At 37.5% G+C, this 17,787-nt stretch overlaps 1 protein-coding gene across 1 annotated transcript in view; it reads left to right on the top strand.

The window, feature by feature from the left end:
• Window positions 1-17,787, top strand: part of ERCC3 (ERCC excision repair 3, TFIIH core complex helicase subunit) — a 47,412-nt gene that overhangs the window by 10,873 nt on the left and 18,752 nt on the right. Inside the window, exons 5-10 of the mRNA XM_044669962.1 lie at window positions 238-373; window positions 493-657; window positions 2,836-3,040; window positions 3,578-3,892; window positions 7,476-7,660; window positions 8,799-9,001. Coding sequence (XP_044525897.1) covers window positions 238-373; window positions 493-657; window positions 2,836-3,040; window positions 3,578-3,892; window positions 7,476-7,660; window positions 8,799-9,001 — 1,209 coding nt within the window. The remainder of the gene's footprint in view (window positions 1-237; window positions 374-492; window positions 658-2,835; window positions 3,041-3,577; window positions 3,893-7,475; window positions 7,661-8,798; window positions 9,002-17,787) is intronic.

Raw genomic sequence — 17,787 nt, 5'->3', positions numbered from 1 at the left:
ATCATTCCTAGAGTTGGTTAGCTGAGTGGTTTTTGTGATAATAAACTAGAATCAAAGTGGGGACCCATTGTCTGGGAATAATCAGATTTTTCAACTGAATGCAGGGGAGTGTGAGAGTTCAGCGACCAAAACATTTTTGTAGCACAGAATGTTCAAAATGGAAAGGTCCCCAATGATCAGCTAAATCAATATCCACCCCTCCTTTTACTCCTTTTACCCACCCTTCCTTCCCTGCAGGTACTTTGTGGAAAGCTCTCACCCAGATGTCATTAAAGAACTTCTCCAGGACCAAGTGATTCGAGAATGCCGCCTGAGGAATGCTGAGGGGGAAGAAACTGAGCTCATCACTGAAACCTTTACAAGCAAATCTGCTGTATGTTGGGTTTCTGGAAAACTTTTGAGAGTGGGGAAATTTTTTCCTGAATCTAATTCTAACTGTATCCCTTAGTTCTCCCCTATACTACAACTCCTAGTTCTGCCTTTCCCTTGCAGATTTCCAAAACCAGTGAAGGAGGCAGTGGACCCTCCACATCACAGGCAACAGATAATCAGAATAAATCAGATGTCCCTGCAGACTTATTTGAGTTTTATGAGCAGATGGATAAAGATGAGGAGGAAGAGGAAGAAACACAGACTGTATCTTTTGAAGTCAAACAGGTTAGCAAACACTTTCCATGTGGTTAATTCTGCAGGCTGGTGAAAGCAAGAAATTTGATTTCATCTTAAATCTTCCTTTCTCACTCCTTCCTTCTTCTGGCTCTCCCCAGGCTCCCTCCTAAAGCCCCCATGTGTTTATTTATAGGATTTTTGTTTGTTTGTTTTCAATTCCAATTTTTTCCCTCCCTTCTGCTTCTCTCGTACCCATTGAGAAGGCAATCAGTATTTCAATTATGCATGTGAAGTCATGCAAAACATGCAAAACATTCTGTATTAACTATTTTGCACCCCACCCCCCAATAAAAGGTAAGAAACAAAGGAAATGAAAAAAAGTATGCTTCATTCTGCACTCAAAATTCATCAAATTCTCTCTCTGGATATGGATAGCATTTTTCATCTTGTATCCTTTGAAATTTTATTGAATCATTATATTGATTGGCCTCCCTTTCTAGGACTGGCTGCACTTTTATTCATTCTCCTCCTCTCCCCTCCTCCCCCCGCCTCCCACTTATGATTGAGATGAGGAAAATTTTCCTATATGAGTTGTTAGGCTCGTCTCCTTTGAGTGGCCTTACATCTCACTGAGGAGTCCTTGTAGTATCCTGGGATCTGATAAAAATCAATACATAAGAGAGCTAGGAGAGCTTTCCCTGTCATTTGTCTTCTGCCAGCATATCCTCCATGACATTATTGAGTCTTTTTGTGAAACATAGCTCTGTTTTATACTTTTCCTTTTTTTTTTTTTTTACAATCAGAAGATCATTTAACAAAATTCTCCTTGCTTGTATTTATCAAAGAGTCTAGTACAATCCTAATATATCCATAGGAGACTCTTTGGTAGAAGTGGTTCTTCAAGGCTGTATTTTGCTCTACTTTTTCATAATCAACAAATAGGAGTTATATGGGATATTGCATTTTCTACCTTTCCAGTCATTTATATGATTAAATATATGATCTGTAGAAAATCATTTACAAAAGTTTGCTTATTTCCTTCTCATGTTTTCATCAGTGATATCCTTAAAATTGATGTGGATCCTTCTCATAAACATGAGAAAGTTGATCCAAAGAACAGCCCTCCTCTTCTTATTCCAAATGTATTATTCTTTTTTTTTTTTTAAGTGACTAAAAGACCATGATTCAAAGCCCTTCAGCTTTCAGGCTAAATAATCATTAGCTTTTCCTATTGGGCTTCTATAGTTTAACTCTTTAATGACCTTTACTCTTGACCTCTGTCCAAGTTTACCTTGTCCTAATTGCAAAACAAAGTGGGAAAATAGCCATCAGAAGTAGCCCGTGGCAGTTATTTCCCACACTATATTGAAACATTTTATTTTCCTTCCCTACGTGTACTGGTACTAATTGTGCCTATTGGCCTACAACCTCAACCTCCTTGACCTTCACAGAGCTATGCCACTCCCAGATGGTTTTGTCTATAGACCTAATAAACATTCTTGTAGTCTTCCTCCAATCCTTCTATACAAGGTAGGAAGCCGTAAAGGAACTACGAATGAATATCCATGCTTCATTTTTGCCTTTGTGTCCCCAATCCTTAGCAGAGTTACTGGTGTATATATGTATAGTCAATAAATACTCATTGATTAATTATCTTCTAGATGTAGAGTCCTATGTCCAACCTATTCTCTGGAGCATATCAAGTATGAAACATGGTTTTTGCCTTCAGAGCAGCTAGGTGGTGCAGTGGATAGAGTGCTGGACCTGGAGTTAGGAAAACTCATTTTCCTGGGTTCAGATGTTCAGATATTTACTAGCTGAGTGACCCTGGACAATTACTTAACACTGTTTGCCTCAGTTTCCTCATCTGTAAAATGAAATGGAGAAGGAAATGGCAAACCATTTCAGTATCTTTGCCAAGAAAAATGGGGTTGGATAAAGTTGGATACAATTGAAACAATAAACAACTGCCTTAAAAAAACTAATATAAAAAAACTTTGTATATTTATCATTCTTCTTCCAGCTGCAGCTGTAAACATGCTTCGAATGACTGGCTCAACTGATTCTGTTTTGTGGCTTCTTGTGGCTTCATAGCTCTGTCAATATTTGTTAAGTTCTGAAGTGGCAGAGACTGACTTAAAAAGCAGTGTTCTGAACTTTAGTTTTATCTAAACATTAATTCTATAAAACACAGTCAACAAAACTTCATCAATACTTCTCTTCCAGGAAATGATTGAGGAGCTTCAGAAGCGCTGCATCCACCTAGAGTACCCATTGCTGGCTGAATATGATTTCCGGAATGATTCTGTCAACCCTGACATCAATATAGACCTGAAACCCACAGCTGTCCTCAGACCCTATCAAGAAAAGAGCCTGAGGAAGATGTTCGGGAATGGACGTGCTAGGTCAGGGGTCATTGTTCTTCCCTGTGGTAAGTAACTTTAGGTGTCATCAAGTCCAACTCAGTCATTTTACAGTTGGGAAAACCTAAAGCCCAATACAGCTTGTCATTAAAGAAGATGACTCCTCCCTCCCATCTCCTGCACCTTTATAAGTGTCCCTAAAACTCCTGTTTTCCAAGAAGTAGTCTTTTCCTATAGAGCCATCTTTGATTGGTCTTGTGGCATGTCGTAACACTCTTCTTAGGTAACAGCCCTGAGATCTCAAGAGGTCAAGAATTGCTGCTGATTTTTAACAGTTGTTTTTAAATGGAATATGCTTCCACCTCATAGGAATGTGTCTATCTGTTTTAGAGACAGTTTTTTTCAATTTCTTGCCAGAATTAATAAAGAATAGTTTAAATTGGTTTTAGTTCAAGGTCATTTTATACCTGAAAGCAGAGAATGAATATAATTTTTTCTCTTTTTCCAATAAAAGTTGCTCTTTTGGATAACAAGTAATGAGGTTGGATTTCTTTGGAATTTCTCTTGACCCAACCTGGGTGAAGCTTTGTGGCTTTTTGTTGTAGGAGCCGGGAAGTCTTTGGTGGGTGTGACAGCTGCATGCACTGTCCGGAAAAGGTGTCTAGTACTTGGCAACTCTGCTGTATCTGTGGAGCAATGGAAAGCTCAGTTCAAGATGTGGTCTACTATTGATGACAGCCAGATCTGCCGATTCACTTCAGATGCCAAAGATAAGCCCATTGGCTGTTCCATCGCCATCAGCACCTATTCCATGCTGGGCCACACCACCAAGAGATCCTGGGAGGCTGAACGTGTCATGGAGTGGCTCAAGACTCAGGAATGGGGACTTATGATCCTAGACGAAGTACATACCATACCTGGTAAGCTAATTAGCCATTCCTTGAGACAATAAACTTGAACTTTTTGTGTGAATAATGGATTAGAAGTAGGAGAGTTTTGAAGCCAGGAGATGTATCAGAAAGACTGTTAGAGTAGTCTATGTGAGAGGTGATGGGACCCTAAACTAAGGGAGTTATATAAGTAGAGAGAAAAGGAAAGATGCAGGAATCATATAGGAATGTAGCAGGGGAGGGCAAGGAAATTGTTCATCCTCGGTGTCTATCCTAGCCAAAGTAAAAAGTGGGGAGATAGGGCTGTTATTCACCAGTTACTGACCTGGAGTGTAGAGCACATGGGAGGGATGACAATAACAGTTATGAGGTGATCTAGTGGGCAATTGATAGGTAAGGGGTAGTGGATTTTCCCAATTACACCTGCCTAGCTGCTTCTGTCAGAGAATTATTTTGCCTGACTATGCTTTTTTTGTTAAAGTGGAGGATTTCTAGTTGGGGTAGATGAGTTAGAGACTAATTAATAAGTAGTGTTATAGTGAAACCCTGGGAGCCAAGAGTGCACACTTTTGATTGACAGGTGGGTCTGTTGGATATCGGAATGTTCCCAGAGGGCCGTGAGGACAGGGGAGAGAGCAGTTGGCCCGGGGGGGGGGGGGGGTATAAAACACCCTGGCAGCCCTGGCTGAGGGTTCCTTTTTCCTTCCCTTGGACTGGAGATCTGTGGATCCTGGTCTTTTGGGATTGAGACTTGCTGGGCTCAACCCTGCAAGATCCTCCTGTCTTGTTCCTGATAACATTATCAACCTGTACCCAGACCATCACTCTTCTGATTCTACTGCCCCTAGATATTAGGAAATTAATCACCTATAGTTATCTAGGTTTCCCAGGGCCCGGGAGGGATCCAGGAAGTGGGCAGGAGAAGAAGTGGGTGGAAAGGGGTGGATATCCTGAAGACTGTTTAGGCATAACATCTAACAGAAAGAAGAAGAAGCTGAAACATCAAGCAGCAGCTTGCTTACTCTGGTTTGGCTGTGGCCAGGCTGGACCAGAGGAACTAACCATCCTGACTCAATACCTGCCTACAGATCTGAGGGTTTATTATCATCAAAGTAGATAGATAGGGTTTCCCAATTTCCTCTATCCAGACTCAATACCCCATCTTTGTTAAATACAGTTAAAGCCTTTTAAGTACCTTCCTGAAGTGGTTATTTATAGCTTCTCTGGGAAGTCAGAGACAAACCGTTACCAAGCTAAAAGAGCCCATTATACACTATCAATCAACCCCAGGTGGGACCTGAAGGGATATCGTCCATTGACCTGAAGGATCCTGCCTGAGCACTGTTATAAAGGAGGGAGGTGTCATATCATCTAGCTAGGGCAAGCCTCAGGTGATCTTGCCCTAGCCACCTATCTGGGTTATCACTGTTGTCACACAATTACCAGTGGTAGCATCCAGTTTAGGTTCATCCTCTCCTTCTCTCCATTTACAACATCTCTACTTATTTTTATAACAATAGTGATAGAGGGGATAGCTAAGTGGCTTAGTGGATTGAGAGCCAGGCCTAGAGACAGGAGGTCCTGGGTTCATCTACCCTCAGACAATTCCTAACTGTATGACCCTGGGCAAGTCACTTAACCCTCATTGCTCTAGCCCTTACCACTTGTCTGCCTTAAAACCAACAACCAATATTGATTCTAAGATGAAAGGTAAGGTTTTTTTTTTTTTAATGAGTAGTGATAGAAATGGAAAGTAAGGAATAAAGGATAAAATTTTGAAAAGTACTTGGAAGAAAACAAAAAAGTTCATAAAAGGAAATAAATGACAATTTTGTTACTATTTAACATTAATATATCTTTTGAATTCATACTTAATATATGATCTTCCCTCTTTATTCATATGCCAAAATATTAATATTTATTTAAACCATCTTTTGGATTTTCTAAAGTTTTTTTAAAATTTCATTTAAAACAAAAACAGACAGACTTGAGATTGGAATAATTGTAAAATGCAAATTCAAGTAAAAACAAGAAAATGGCAGAGCTGACTCTTCTACTCTTAGTTATTCAGTCAACAAGCATTCATTATACACCTACACTGTAATTCTAGAGATTTAAAGAAATGCCCAAACTATGCTGTTTCCCTCAAGGAGCTAGCATTCTAAAGGGATAATCCACCTGTTAAGGTTCTTCATCAGAGGAGACATTATGAAGTAAAAGACACATTATAAAGTAAAAACTGATCTAGTTAGGTCTGACAGATCAACCAAAGAAATGAAAAATTATCAAGATTATTTAAATGCTGATTTACATTGACTGTTTTTGACAATACCCAAAAATATATATTATGCTTTGAAATATTAGCTAATAATAGTATAAAACCATCATTAGTAAAACATTTAAAAATTAATCTTACTTTCCCCCTAACTACATATATGTACCATAATGATTTATATATCTCCATACTTTTAATATAGAATTGAATTTTCTCATGTGTTTAAAATCTTTTCAGAAAGATTCTCAATAAACTATTTATATCCAGTAGATTTAACCCAGCTAGGGGTTATATACATTTAAAAATAGAAACTTGCTTTTCCCAAATGATTCTATTTGGTGGAATATGTATAAGGAAACTAATTTTGAATAAGGGAGCTTCCCAATATACCATTCGTTCAGTCTGGGCCTCTGCCATTTTGTCTTCCCATTCAAGATTCCCCAGAACAGGATAGTAAAGGTATGAAGTTCCTTGCTTACTAGGGGCCTATTTTCTGAGGCAAGAGTTTACTTCCTGTTTGTTTAAGGGGGGAGGAACAGTAGGAATGGAAAAACCATTTCCTCGCTGCTCTCCATTTCAGCCCTTGTTATCCAAATTTTTATGGAAGTTAAGCTTTTTATTAAAAAGTTTCACATTTCAAGTTACAGTGTTCTTCAAGAACCTATTTTCCCATGTAATTTGAGATTCAACTATACTGTAAATACTGTAGAGTTTTCATTTAAATTCTTAATTTTTCTACAAATTGAATATTTTATTTTGGTATTGACCTGTGTTTGTTTGCATGATTTTAAAACTATCACCACTTTCTTCTGTTCCTCATTGATCCTTCCTCTATACAGATCTGAAAATGAGAGTTTAAAGTTTTAGCTATTCATTTTTTTTCTTTAATTTTTTTTAAACTCTTACCTTCCATCTTAGAATCAATACTGTGTATTAGTTCTAAGGCAGAGGAATGGTAAGGGCTAGGCAATGGGGATTAAGTGACTTGTCCAGGGTCACACAGCTAGGAAGTGTCTGAGGCCAGATTTGAACCTAGGACCTCCTTCTATCTGGCCTTGGCTCTCAATCTACTGAGCCACCCAGCTGCCCCCACCAGCTATTCATTTCTATTGTGAACTAAGCAGCTCTGTCTCAGGGATTTAGAAATTAACACAATCTAGTCTATCATGGAATTGTTCTGACTGATAGAACTCATATGTTATGTTTTATATATTTTAGAATGAAAAGTTTTAGATAAGATTTTAGTTCTTTGTAGTGACTGTAATGTCAAGTTTGGTATGTCTTTCCTTTGGACATTTCATATTATTGAAAATATGAAAAATATGGTTATTTCCCCAGCCAAAATGTTTCGCCGAGTCCTCACAATCGTGCAGGCTCACTGCAAGTTGGGTTTGACTGCTACTCTCGTCCGAGAAGATGACAAAATTGTGGACTTAAATTTCTTGATTGGACCCAAACTATATGAAGCAAATTGGATGGAACTTCAGAATAATGGCTATATTGCCAAAGTCCAGTGTGCGGAGGTGATATTCATTTACTCTTGTTAGAACTGTGAAGAGGGGCACGGGAGGAGGATAAGTAGGTTTATTAGGAGTAACTGGTCACTGGGGCTGCCATTCTTTGGGAATTGTTATCAGTAGGAAAGGGGAATAAAATTAGGTTGTGGTCTTGGTAACCTTGTTTAAGCATGACTTAGAGCAGGACCAAATATATGGGCATAGATAAGCCTTATATAATTTTACCTTCCTGAGACACAGTTGTCATTCAGTATCTTGCCATTCAGTGTCCAATGATTCTAGCATTCCTGAAGGATGTTGTATTGTTGCCTACAGGATTTTACTTGTGAGTATAGCAATAGCATTCAAAGCCATAAAGGCTTTGTTTACATAGATAAAACTTCATTTTTAAATGATCTCTCTTTTCACTCAAAACAAAATATTTGAACAGTAGTATTTTCACAGCTTAAGTGCTTATTGCTAGACTGAGCTGTCTTAATATTCTTAAATTCTATGTGATTTCTTGTGATATTGCAAAATCAAATAGATGATTGGTAGGATTTTGCAAGTATCCAAAAAGTTGCATATAAATCATTGGCCCAAAGATTAAATGTTTTGACCAGCAGGTGGCACCACCTGATGTAGTTAGTTGAAAATTTTCTTGAGTTGTCTATATTGTTATATTTTTTTGTATTCACAGAAATAGTTCTCTAGTCATTTGATTGACCACTTGCAATAAGATGGTTTTCAGAAACTGGAACACTTCAATTTATGAAAAGACTTACTTTGCCTAGCAGCTGTGCAAGAATATGCCTAATTTTGCTGGCCCATCAGCATTGATTTTTCTAATTTTTAACTATCTTTGATTATTTAGTGGGTATTAAGGTCAAATAGGTATTAAGGAGTGGTGAAAAAACTTAAATCTAGAGCTCAATACCAAATTTTTTGTGTTTTATTCCTACCCTTCCATCTCCCAAAGTCTAGCACAAACAGTGAATATGTGAGAAAGTGCTAACTAGTTGAAGAGACCATCAAATGCCTTGTTGGTGATCATATGGAAATTATGGCATTTAGAATATTAAGTATACTAAATGAAAGGACTTCCCAAGTTCTTAAGGGGTTTTTGGAATAGAGAGGGTTTATCTATCTTCCTATTTCACTCTAGGTTTGGTGCCCAATGTCTCCTGAGTTTTATAGGGAATATGTGGCAATCAAAACCAAGAAGCGGATATTGCTATACACCATGAACCCCAACAAATTTAGAGCCTGCCAGTTTTTGATCAAATTCCATGAACGAAGGAATGACAAGATCATCGTTTTTGCAGACAATGTCTTCGCCCTGAAGGAATATGCTATCCGGCTGAACAAGTAAGTTGAGAAAATGTGATTGAGAGCTTCCTTCACCCCAGGGGCAACTTTTGTACCACTGGTCATGAATGACTATATTATATAATATAAAATTTAAAAAATATATTTTTATATGTGTGTGTGTGTGTGTGTGTGTGTGTGTGTGTGTATAAAGTTCTTCCCAAAGCTTTTCAAGAGCTGAAGATTTTATATAATGTCATAGGTAGATATGTTATTGGAAGTTAGGTAATTTGGAGACACGTTCTTAATCTTTATAGTTTGATATTAAGTCGTATAAATACTATTCTTTTGCCCAGAAACTATCCCTTGTTTCTTTTATCTAAAACACAATACCAAGCTAGATGGACCACACTGTTTCTGATATTGTTATAATGCTTCAAGTATACCTGTACATTGTGCAGTGACTATTAGATACATTGTAATAGAGAATTTTTGAGGAAATGGCAAGAGAACTTTTGCTCTGAATAGAAGAGGACTAGTGAGTGTTTGTTGCTTCTTAGAACAAGGCAGGGTTCCACATATTCCAGTGATTGTAGTAGAAGGGTAGGTGTTCTAAGGACTCACCACAGATGTTTGTAACAAAAATAAATTTAGTAGTAGTATGGAGTGTTAGCACTGAACTTCCTTTGTTTCCAGTATCTGTCCCCCAAAGCCAAAGTTTGACCTCAAAGATGGCACTCTTTTTGGTATATTGGTTTCTGGATTCATGCACTTATGGGATCTCTTAGGTAAAGCTGAAATTAGAGCAGTTGATTTCTAGGCTTTTATATATGTAAGATCTTAGTATAGAGGTGGTTCTCCTGAACCTATGATGAAATCCTAATCAAACTTTCTGCACTATGCTGAATAGTATCAAATTATATGACAAACAAAATAATTATAACAAAGCCTCACCTGGAGGATACTTGTCTAACATCCTGCATGCACTACCTAGAAAAAGTGTGGTCAATAATCAGAAAGATCTTGAGCAGTCAAACAAATGTCCCAAAATGAAGCCATTCAAATTCATGCACTTGACTTACGGTAGACTTCTCAGGCTTTCAGAGCCTTTTTGACCTAATTCTAAGAAACTAGCAGTAGTTTAGAGTTAGGAACATTGATAGGAGCAATTGAAGGAAACTGGAAAACTATAAAAATAGATATAAGAACTCAACATATGCATGGGTCATTTAGTACAAGAGAGTAGCCTTATCTCACCACATCCTGAGGACAAATGTTTGTTTCTACATAAAATAGTTAAAGTACTAAACATTGGATTCTTTAAAGATCCAGAATTAGTATTTGGAAATTTTATTTACCTAGAACTACACCTCACACTCCCCATATTCTGAAGATACCAGTTAAATGAAAAATCAGTGATATATTACTAAGCCTGACTCCAGTTAAGAGTTAGGAAAATTCCTCCCTTTTTTGCAGAGGTGGAGAATATGTACTATTAAGAAAATGGAGAAATTATTTAAATGGAAATCTTTCAGAATACATTAAACATAGGGGGCAGCTAGTAGCTCAATGGATTGAGAGCCAGGCCCAGAGACAGGAGGACCTTGGTTCAAATCTGGTCTTGGACACTTTCCAACTGTGTGTCCCTGGGCAAGTCATTTAATCACCATTGCCTAGCCCTTACCACTCTTCTACCTTGGAACCAATAAATAGCATTGATTCTAATGTGGAAGGTAAGGGTTCAAAAAAAAAAAAGGAATATATAGAACATAGTTTAACTTAATGGCTTATGGGTTTATCTACAAATATATTTCAGTAATAGTGAAAACAACATGACCAGTATATGGAAATGTTTTATATAATCATATATGTATAACCTAGATTAAATTGTTTACCATCTAGTGGAAGGAAAGCAAGGACAGAGGCATTTTATGCCTTCACTTGTATAATTCAATCAAAATCTTGCTGTCTCTAAGACAGGACTCATAATTTGGAGTTCTCTTCAGTTTTACTCCCTTCTCTAGTCTCTTTCATAAGGATTAAGATTTTCAGAGATATTTGCCATCTGGGGATTCTAGGAAATTAAGAGGTGGTCAATTATGAAAACAACTTTGTTGATTAGCCTTGTAATAAGTTCAGAAAAAAAGAAATATGTAAAAATATCCTCAACTTGACTAGAATTTAAGCTCTTTACCACCTGAATGTACCACAATTTTTTTGCCTAAATGGAAAGTTCTGTACTTGTCAGTGATTTTTCCATAGGCAGAGCTTAAACCTATGGTTAGGAATCTGAGGTTTGAGGAGAAGATTGCTTTATTTTACTCTATGAGAGCTTCCATTTATCTGGCCAGAGATTGTCTTAGAGAAAGGATAAGGTTTTGTTTACATATCACGAATTGCTGTGTGGTTGTAGTAGCATCATTGGGTGGTAATATCAAGTGGAGATAGTGGGATGCCTGTTCCTTGATACTGGACGAACCTTTCTTCTTGCCCTAATTGAAGGGGCTTGGGGACAGAAATCTTTTGAGGTCTGATACCAAAAGAGACTTTGGATCTCCCTTCATGTTTCCAGGAGATGGTTTTGAAATAAGGAAAACATGTAAATTTCTTAATGCATACAAAAAGAGGTGATTGGCTTTTCTGACTAGATATTTCAATAAGTACCAGGAAGTATCACTCTTAGCAGAATTTCCTTCTAGATCTAGATCTTTAATCATATGACATTTACTAGTTTCTGTAGCTCACAAAATGGATGTTTTAAAAGGAGCTAAAACACAATCATCACTAGTTATTATTTATAACACTATCAGTGCATATACAGTGCTAATAGAGCTAGTAATTGTTTGAAACCTAACTGTGGGAATCTTTGGGAAAGAATGAGGACAACTTGGTGAAAGTTTTTAGATGCAGAGAATAGATAATTCAGGAGTGCTTCAAGAAATTTTCTTGGTTCAGATTTGTTAAAATGCTTTGAAAGCGGGGTGGCTGGTTGGCTCAGTGGATTGAGAGTCAGGCCCAGAGATGGGAGGTCCTGGGTTCAAATCTGGCCTCAGACACTTCCTAGCTGTGTGACCCTGGGCAAGTCACTTAACCCCCCCATTGCCTAGCCCTTACCACTCTTCTACATTAGAACCAATACACAGTATTGATCCTAAGGTGGAAGGTATGGGTTTAAAAAAAAATGCTTTGAAAGCAATGCAGATGATGCTTATATAGCCTGTCTAGCCATCATAAATCATAAGATTTAAATCTGGAAGAGATCTTAGAGATCATCTCATCCAGTTCCCTCATTTTACAGATGAGGAGACTCTCCCAGAGAGAAGTGACTTGATCGGGGCCAAACTGTCAGTAAGTAGCAAAGCACAGAATTCAGACTCACATATTCCTCTCATACTAAGTCCAATGTTCTTCCTATTATACCACATTGCTTGTTCTGCTATACACTGGAAAATAATTATGGCATACCACTGCTGGGTTTGTACCCCAAAGAGATAATAAGGAAAAAGACTTGTACAAAAAAATTTATAGCCGCACTCTTTGTGGTGGCAAAAAATTGGAAAATGAGAGAATGTCGTTTGATTGGGGAATGGCTGAACAAATTGTGGTATCTGATGGTGATGGAATACTATTGTGCTCAAAGGAATGATATACTAGAGGAATTCCACGTGAACTGGAACAACCTCCAGAAATTGATGCAGAGCAAAAGGAGCAGAACCAGGAGAACATTGTACACAGAGACGGATACACTGTGGTACAATCAAATGTAACAGATTTTTCTACTAGTAGCAATGCAATGACTCAGGACAACCCAGAGGAACTTATGAGAAAGACCCCTATCCACATCCAGAGAAAGAACTGTAGAAACAGAAACACAAAAGAAAAACATGATCGATCACATAGTTCGATGGGGATATGATTAGGGTTTTGATGTTAAAAAATCACTCTACTGCAAATATGAATAATATGGAAATAGGTTTTGAACAATGATACATGTATAACCTAGTGGATTGCTTGTCAGCTTCAGGAGAGAAGTGAGGAGAATTGTGATTCATGTAAATACAGAAAAAAAACATTTGCTTGATCAAATGGTTTGTTGGGGATATAGATTCTAAATGATCACCCTAATTAATAAGATGGAAATAGTTCTTGATCAATGATACATGTAAAACTCAGTGGAATTGCTCGTTGGCTACAGGATGGGTGAGGGAGGAGGCGAGGGAAAAAACATGAATCGTGTAACCATGGGAAAATATTCTAAAGAAAAAAAAAAGAAAATAATTATGGCAGATGCATATATGAAAAGTATTTACTTTGGTCAATGGAGTGGTTAAAGAAAAATAACATAGTGCCAAGAGTATAGTAGAGCACTGTCTTTTTCAAGGCTGGTAGGAGGTGTTATAAGATCTTCAGTGTTGGCAATAATGGTAAGCAGATGTTACTAATCCATTTTACAGTCCCTCGTTGGATTTGGGACAGAGGTTGGCATATGATAATGATGAAATACAATTGTGCTATAAGAAATGGCAAGTGGGATGATTTCAGAAAAATCTAGAAAGACTTACATGAACTGATACAAAATGAAGCGAGCAAAACCAAAAAACATTATACACATTGACAGCAATATTTCATTTTATTATTTATTTTATTTTTGCCAATTACATGTAATAATAAATTTCCACATAAGTTTTTCAAAGTTATATGATCCAAATTGTTTCCTAACCCTTCCCCATCCTGGAACTGGCAAACAACTTGATCTGGATCATCCATGTATTATTCTGCAAAACATTTCCATTTTATTTTTTGTAAGAGAATAATCATATAAAACCCAAATAAACTAAAGTGAAGAATTTTATGCTTTGATCTGCATTCTGACTCCAATAATTCTTTCTCTGGAGGTGGATAGTGTTCTTTTTCATTGTCAGAATTGTCCTCACATCATTGTGTTACTGAGAGCAGCTAAGTCTATCACATTTGGTCATTCTACAATATCACTGTTATATTATACAATGTTTTCCTTGTTCTAATGGCAGTATTTCTTTTATTTTTTTAATTTTTATTTATTTTATTAACTAATTTAGAATATTTTCCCATGGCTACATGATTCATGATCTTTCCCTCGCCTCCTCTCTCACCCATCCTGTAGCCAACGAGCAATTCCACTGGGTTTTACATGTGTCATTGATCAAGATTGTGTTATTGGAAATTTTGGAGTCTTTGAACTACATTTCCCATGAGCCCATTGGCTTCCTGTCATTACGTGCTGACATAGACAGGAGGATAAAATTGAGGAGCTAGTGTTCTCAGTCCTCTTTTTTTCCTATGGCAGCTGGGGAATGGTGGACTGTTTGAACAGCCTAAGTTAGCATGGCACGTGGCTTTATCTTCTGGAGATAACTTTAAAAATATTGGTTTTTTAAAAGATTTATTAGTAATCATTACATATTCATTTTATTTTTTATAAGACCTATTTTCTATATTATTAATATTTTCAATAGAGTGATCATTTATACTCTACATCCCCAATCATAGCCCCATCAAACCATGTGATCAAGTGGTTGTTTTTCTTCTGTTTCTACTCCCACAGTTCTTTCTCTGGATGTGGATAGAGTTCTTTCTCATAAGTCCCTCAGAATTGTACTAGATCATTGCATAATAGCAGTATTTCTTGATGAACAACTGTGAATGACCTAGTTATTCTCAGCAATGCAGTGATCCAAGACAAGCCTAGAGACTCATGATGAAAAATTCCATCTGCCCTCCAAGTAAGAACTGGTGGAGTCTGAATGCAGATTAGAACATACTATATTTCATCTTTTTTTTCTTCTCCTTTGATATCTCTTCCACAAAATGACTAGTATGAAAAATGTTTTTCATGATTACACAGGTAAAATCTATATCAAATTGTTTACTATCTCAGGGAGGGAGGGAGAAAAAGGGTCAGAAGAGGGGGGGGTGGCATCTGGGTGGCTCAGTGGATTGAGAGCCAGGCCTAGAGATGGGAGGTCCTAGGTTCAAATCTGGCTTCAGACATTTCTTGGCTGTGTGCCCTGGGCAAGTCACTTAACCTCCATTTCCAAGCCCTTCACACTCTTCTGCCTGCGAACCAATATACAGTATTGATTCTGAGACAGAAGGTAAGGGTTGTTTAAAAAAAGAGAAAGAATTTAGAATTTTTAAAAAAATGTTTAAAAATTATTTTTTCATGTAATAGAGGAAAAAATAAAATATTGTTTTTAAAAAAAAAAGGAATTGGAGCAGGGGAAAGAGCAAGGTTGAATCTGACCTCCATTCTCAGATTCCACACCCTCCCTACCAACCTATAGGAGGCTAGAAGATTGAGCAAACAAAAGCTTAACTTGGGATTTGTATAAACTAGATTGAAAGGGGAAAAGCAACTGCTTGCAAGTCTTAAGTAGCATCAATCTTACAAAAGATGAAACTTATCTCCTGACTCTTAGTTCTCAGAGATTGTCATCCATAAGAGATACTTGAGGAGTACAGATGTCCTTGCTGAAATATTCATGGGAGGGCTGTCTTAGCTAGAGGCCAGAGAAATTCAGGAGGTGCAAAGAAGGGAGTGTGATTCCTGGCTGCCAATTGGAGATAACTTCTAAGGGAGCCAGACAGATTTGTACTTAACTACAGGGGAGCCACAGTGGATTCAGAAAGCAAGAAAAGAATGGAGGCATGCTGAGTTTAAGATGTCAAGGGGGCAGCTGAGTGGCTCAGTGGATTGAGAGCCAGACCTAGAGATGGGAGGCCCTTGGTTCAAATCTGGCCTCATACACTTCCTAGCTATGTGATCCTGGGCAAGTCACTTAACTCCCATTTTCTAGTTCTTAAAACTCTTTTGCCTGGGAACCAATACACAGTATTGTTCTAAGATGTAAGGTAAGGGTTTAAATTCTTTTTTTAACATGTCTAATAGACTATTGAAAATATGAAACTGGAGGGTGGACAAGATAATGGTCTAGATAAACACATTTGAGAATCTTCTTTAATAAAGACATTTGAAACCATAGGAACTGATGAAATCACTAAGAGAAATCATATAGAGGAAGGAAAGAGTCCAACACATAGTTAGCAGGCATGCCCTAGATCAGTGATTCCCAAAGTAGGTGCTACCGCCCCCTAGTGGGTGCTGCAGCAATCCAGTGAGGCGGTAATGGCCACACTTTTTTTTTTGTATTACATTCTCTTCTGAGTTCAATAAATAGTTTCATAATTTCCAGGGGATGCTAAGTAATATTTTTTTTCTGGAAAGGGGGTGGTAGGCCAAAAAAGTTTGGGAACCACTGCTCTAGATGAAGATCTTGGAAAGGAGACAGAAAGTATAGTCAGAAAAGAATATCAAGGGGAAGAAGGTGATCAGCAATGTCAGAATGCAGAACAGTCAAGAATGAGAATTGAGAAAAGGCTATTGAATTTGGCAATGAGATCATTGGTGACCTTGGATAAGTTACAACCCTCATTTCCTAGCCCTTCAGAAGCTCAATGGCCTTGGAACCAATAACACAGTATTAATTCCAAGAAGGTAAGAGTTTTTAAAAAAGATCATTAGTTAACCTTTGAAAGAGTAGTTTTGGTTGAATTATGAGATTATAAGACATTCCTCAGAGAGTTAAGAACACAGTGAATAAAGAAAAGTAGAAGTATTTATTGCGAATGACCTAATCAATTAGCCTGAGGAGAGTGGTGAGATATAAGACAATATCTTGCAGGGATGGATGAGTTTTTAAGGAGGATGGTAAGAAATGAGCATATTTGTGGTCAGTAAGAAATCATTTAGTAGATAGGGAAAGCTTGAAGAGAAGTTAGAAAGTGGGGATGATAAAGGAGGAAATTAAAGAATGAAGATGATATAGGGATCAACATTCTTGAGATGACAGACTAAAATGCACACTTATGTATTATGAGGTTTGCCTTGGCAAGAATGAAGGCTACCTCGTTATGTGACATGGGGTGAAGGAGGAGATGGAGGTGGAAAGCATTTGTGTGATATGAGTTCAGGAACATAGGAGAAGAGGTTCAAACAAACATCTTCATTTTTCAGTTGGAATATGAAAGACAATTCTTAGCTGAGAGATGGGAGAGGAGGAACCAAGGAAAATTTGAGGAAGGCAGAAAAAGTATAGAAAAGCTCCAGTGTAGCAGTTGAGATAAGGAGTTAATTAGGGATGTGTAAAAGAATTACTTTGTCACAGTGAGGGCCTGATTGAGATTAAGTATCATAAAGTTGCAGCAAACCCAGTTAGCACAGCTTTGCAATACAGGAGTGATCCCTAAAGGGCTGGCTTTGGAGTCAGTAAGACTTGGATCCCCCAACATATACTAACTATATGATCATGGAGCAAGTCTCTTAACCTTAGTGTCTTGATGCAGTTCCTTAAGAACTAAATTACAGAAGAGATGCTTATCTGCATATAAGGAGGTAATTTCCCTGCAGTAATGAAGTCACAGATCTGAAGACCTCCATCATTCATGATAGATTTTTAAAAATGTTATATTCTACTAAATTTTTTCAATTACATGCAGAAACAATTTTTTTTGTTTTTTTTGTTTTTTTTTTTCAAACATTAATATTCATTTTTAACATGGTTACATGATTCATGCTCCTCCTTTCCCCTTCGCCCCCCGCACTCCTCCCACCCATGGCCGATGCACATTTCCACTAGTTTTGTCATGGGTCCTTGATCAAGACCAATTTCCAAATTGTTGGTAGTTGCATTGGTGTGGTAGGGTGAGTCCAAACCCTCAATCATGTCCACCCCGACCCATGCGTTCAAGCAGTTGTTTTTCTTATATGTTTCCTCTCCTGCAGTCCTTCCTCTGAATGTGGGTAGCAT

Source organism: Gracilinanus agilis, chromosome 3 (genome assembly GCF_016433145.1).
Source record: "Gracilinanus agilis isolate LMUSP501 chromosome 3, AgileGrace, whole genome shotgun sequence".
NCBI classification, from domain to species: Eukaryota; Metazoa; Chordata; class Mammalia; order Didelphimorphia; family Didelphidae; genus Gracilinanus; species Gracilinanus agilis.
Note: the sequence above shows the minus strand (reverse complement) of the source record. Positions and strands in the feature narration are given on the sequence as shown.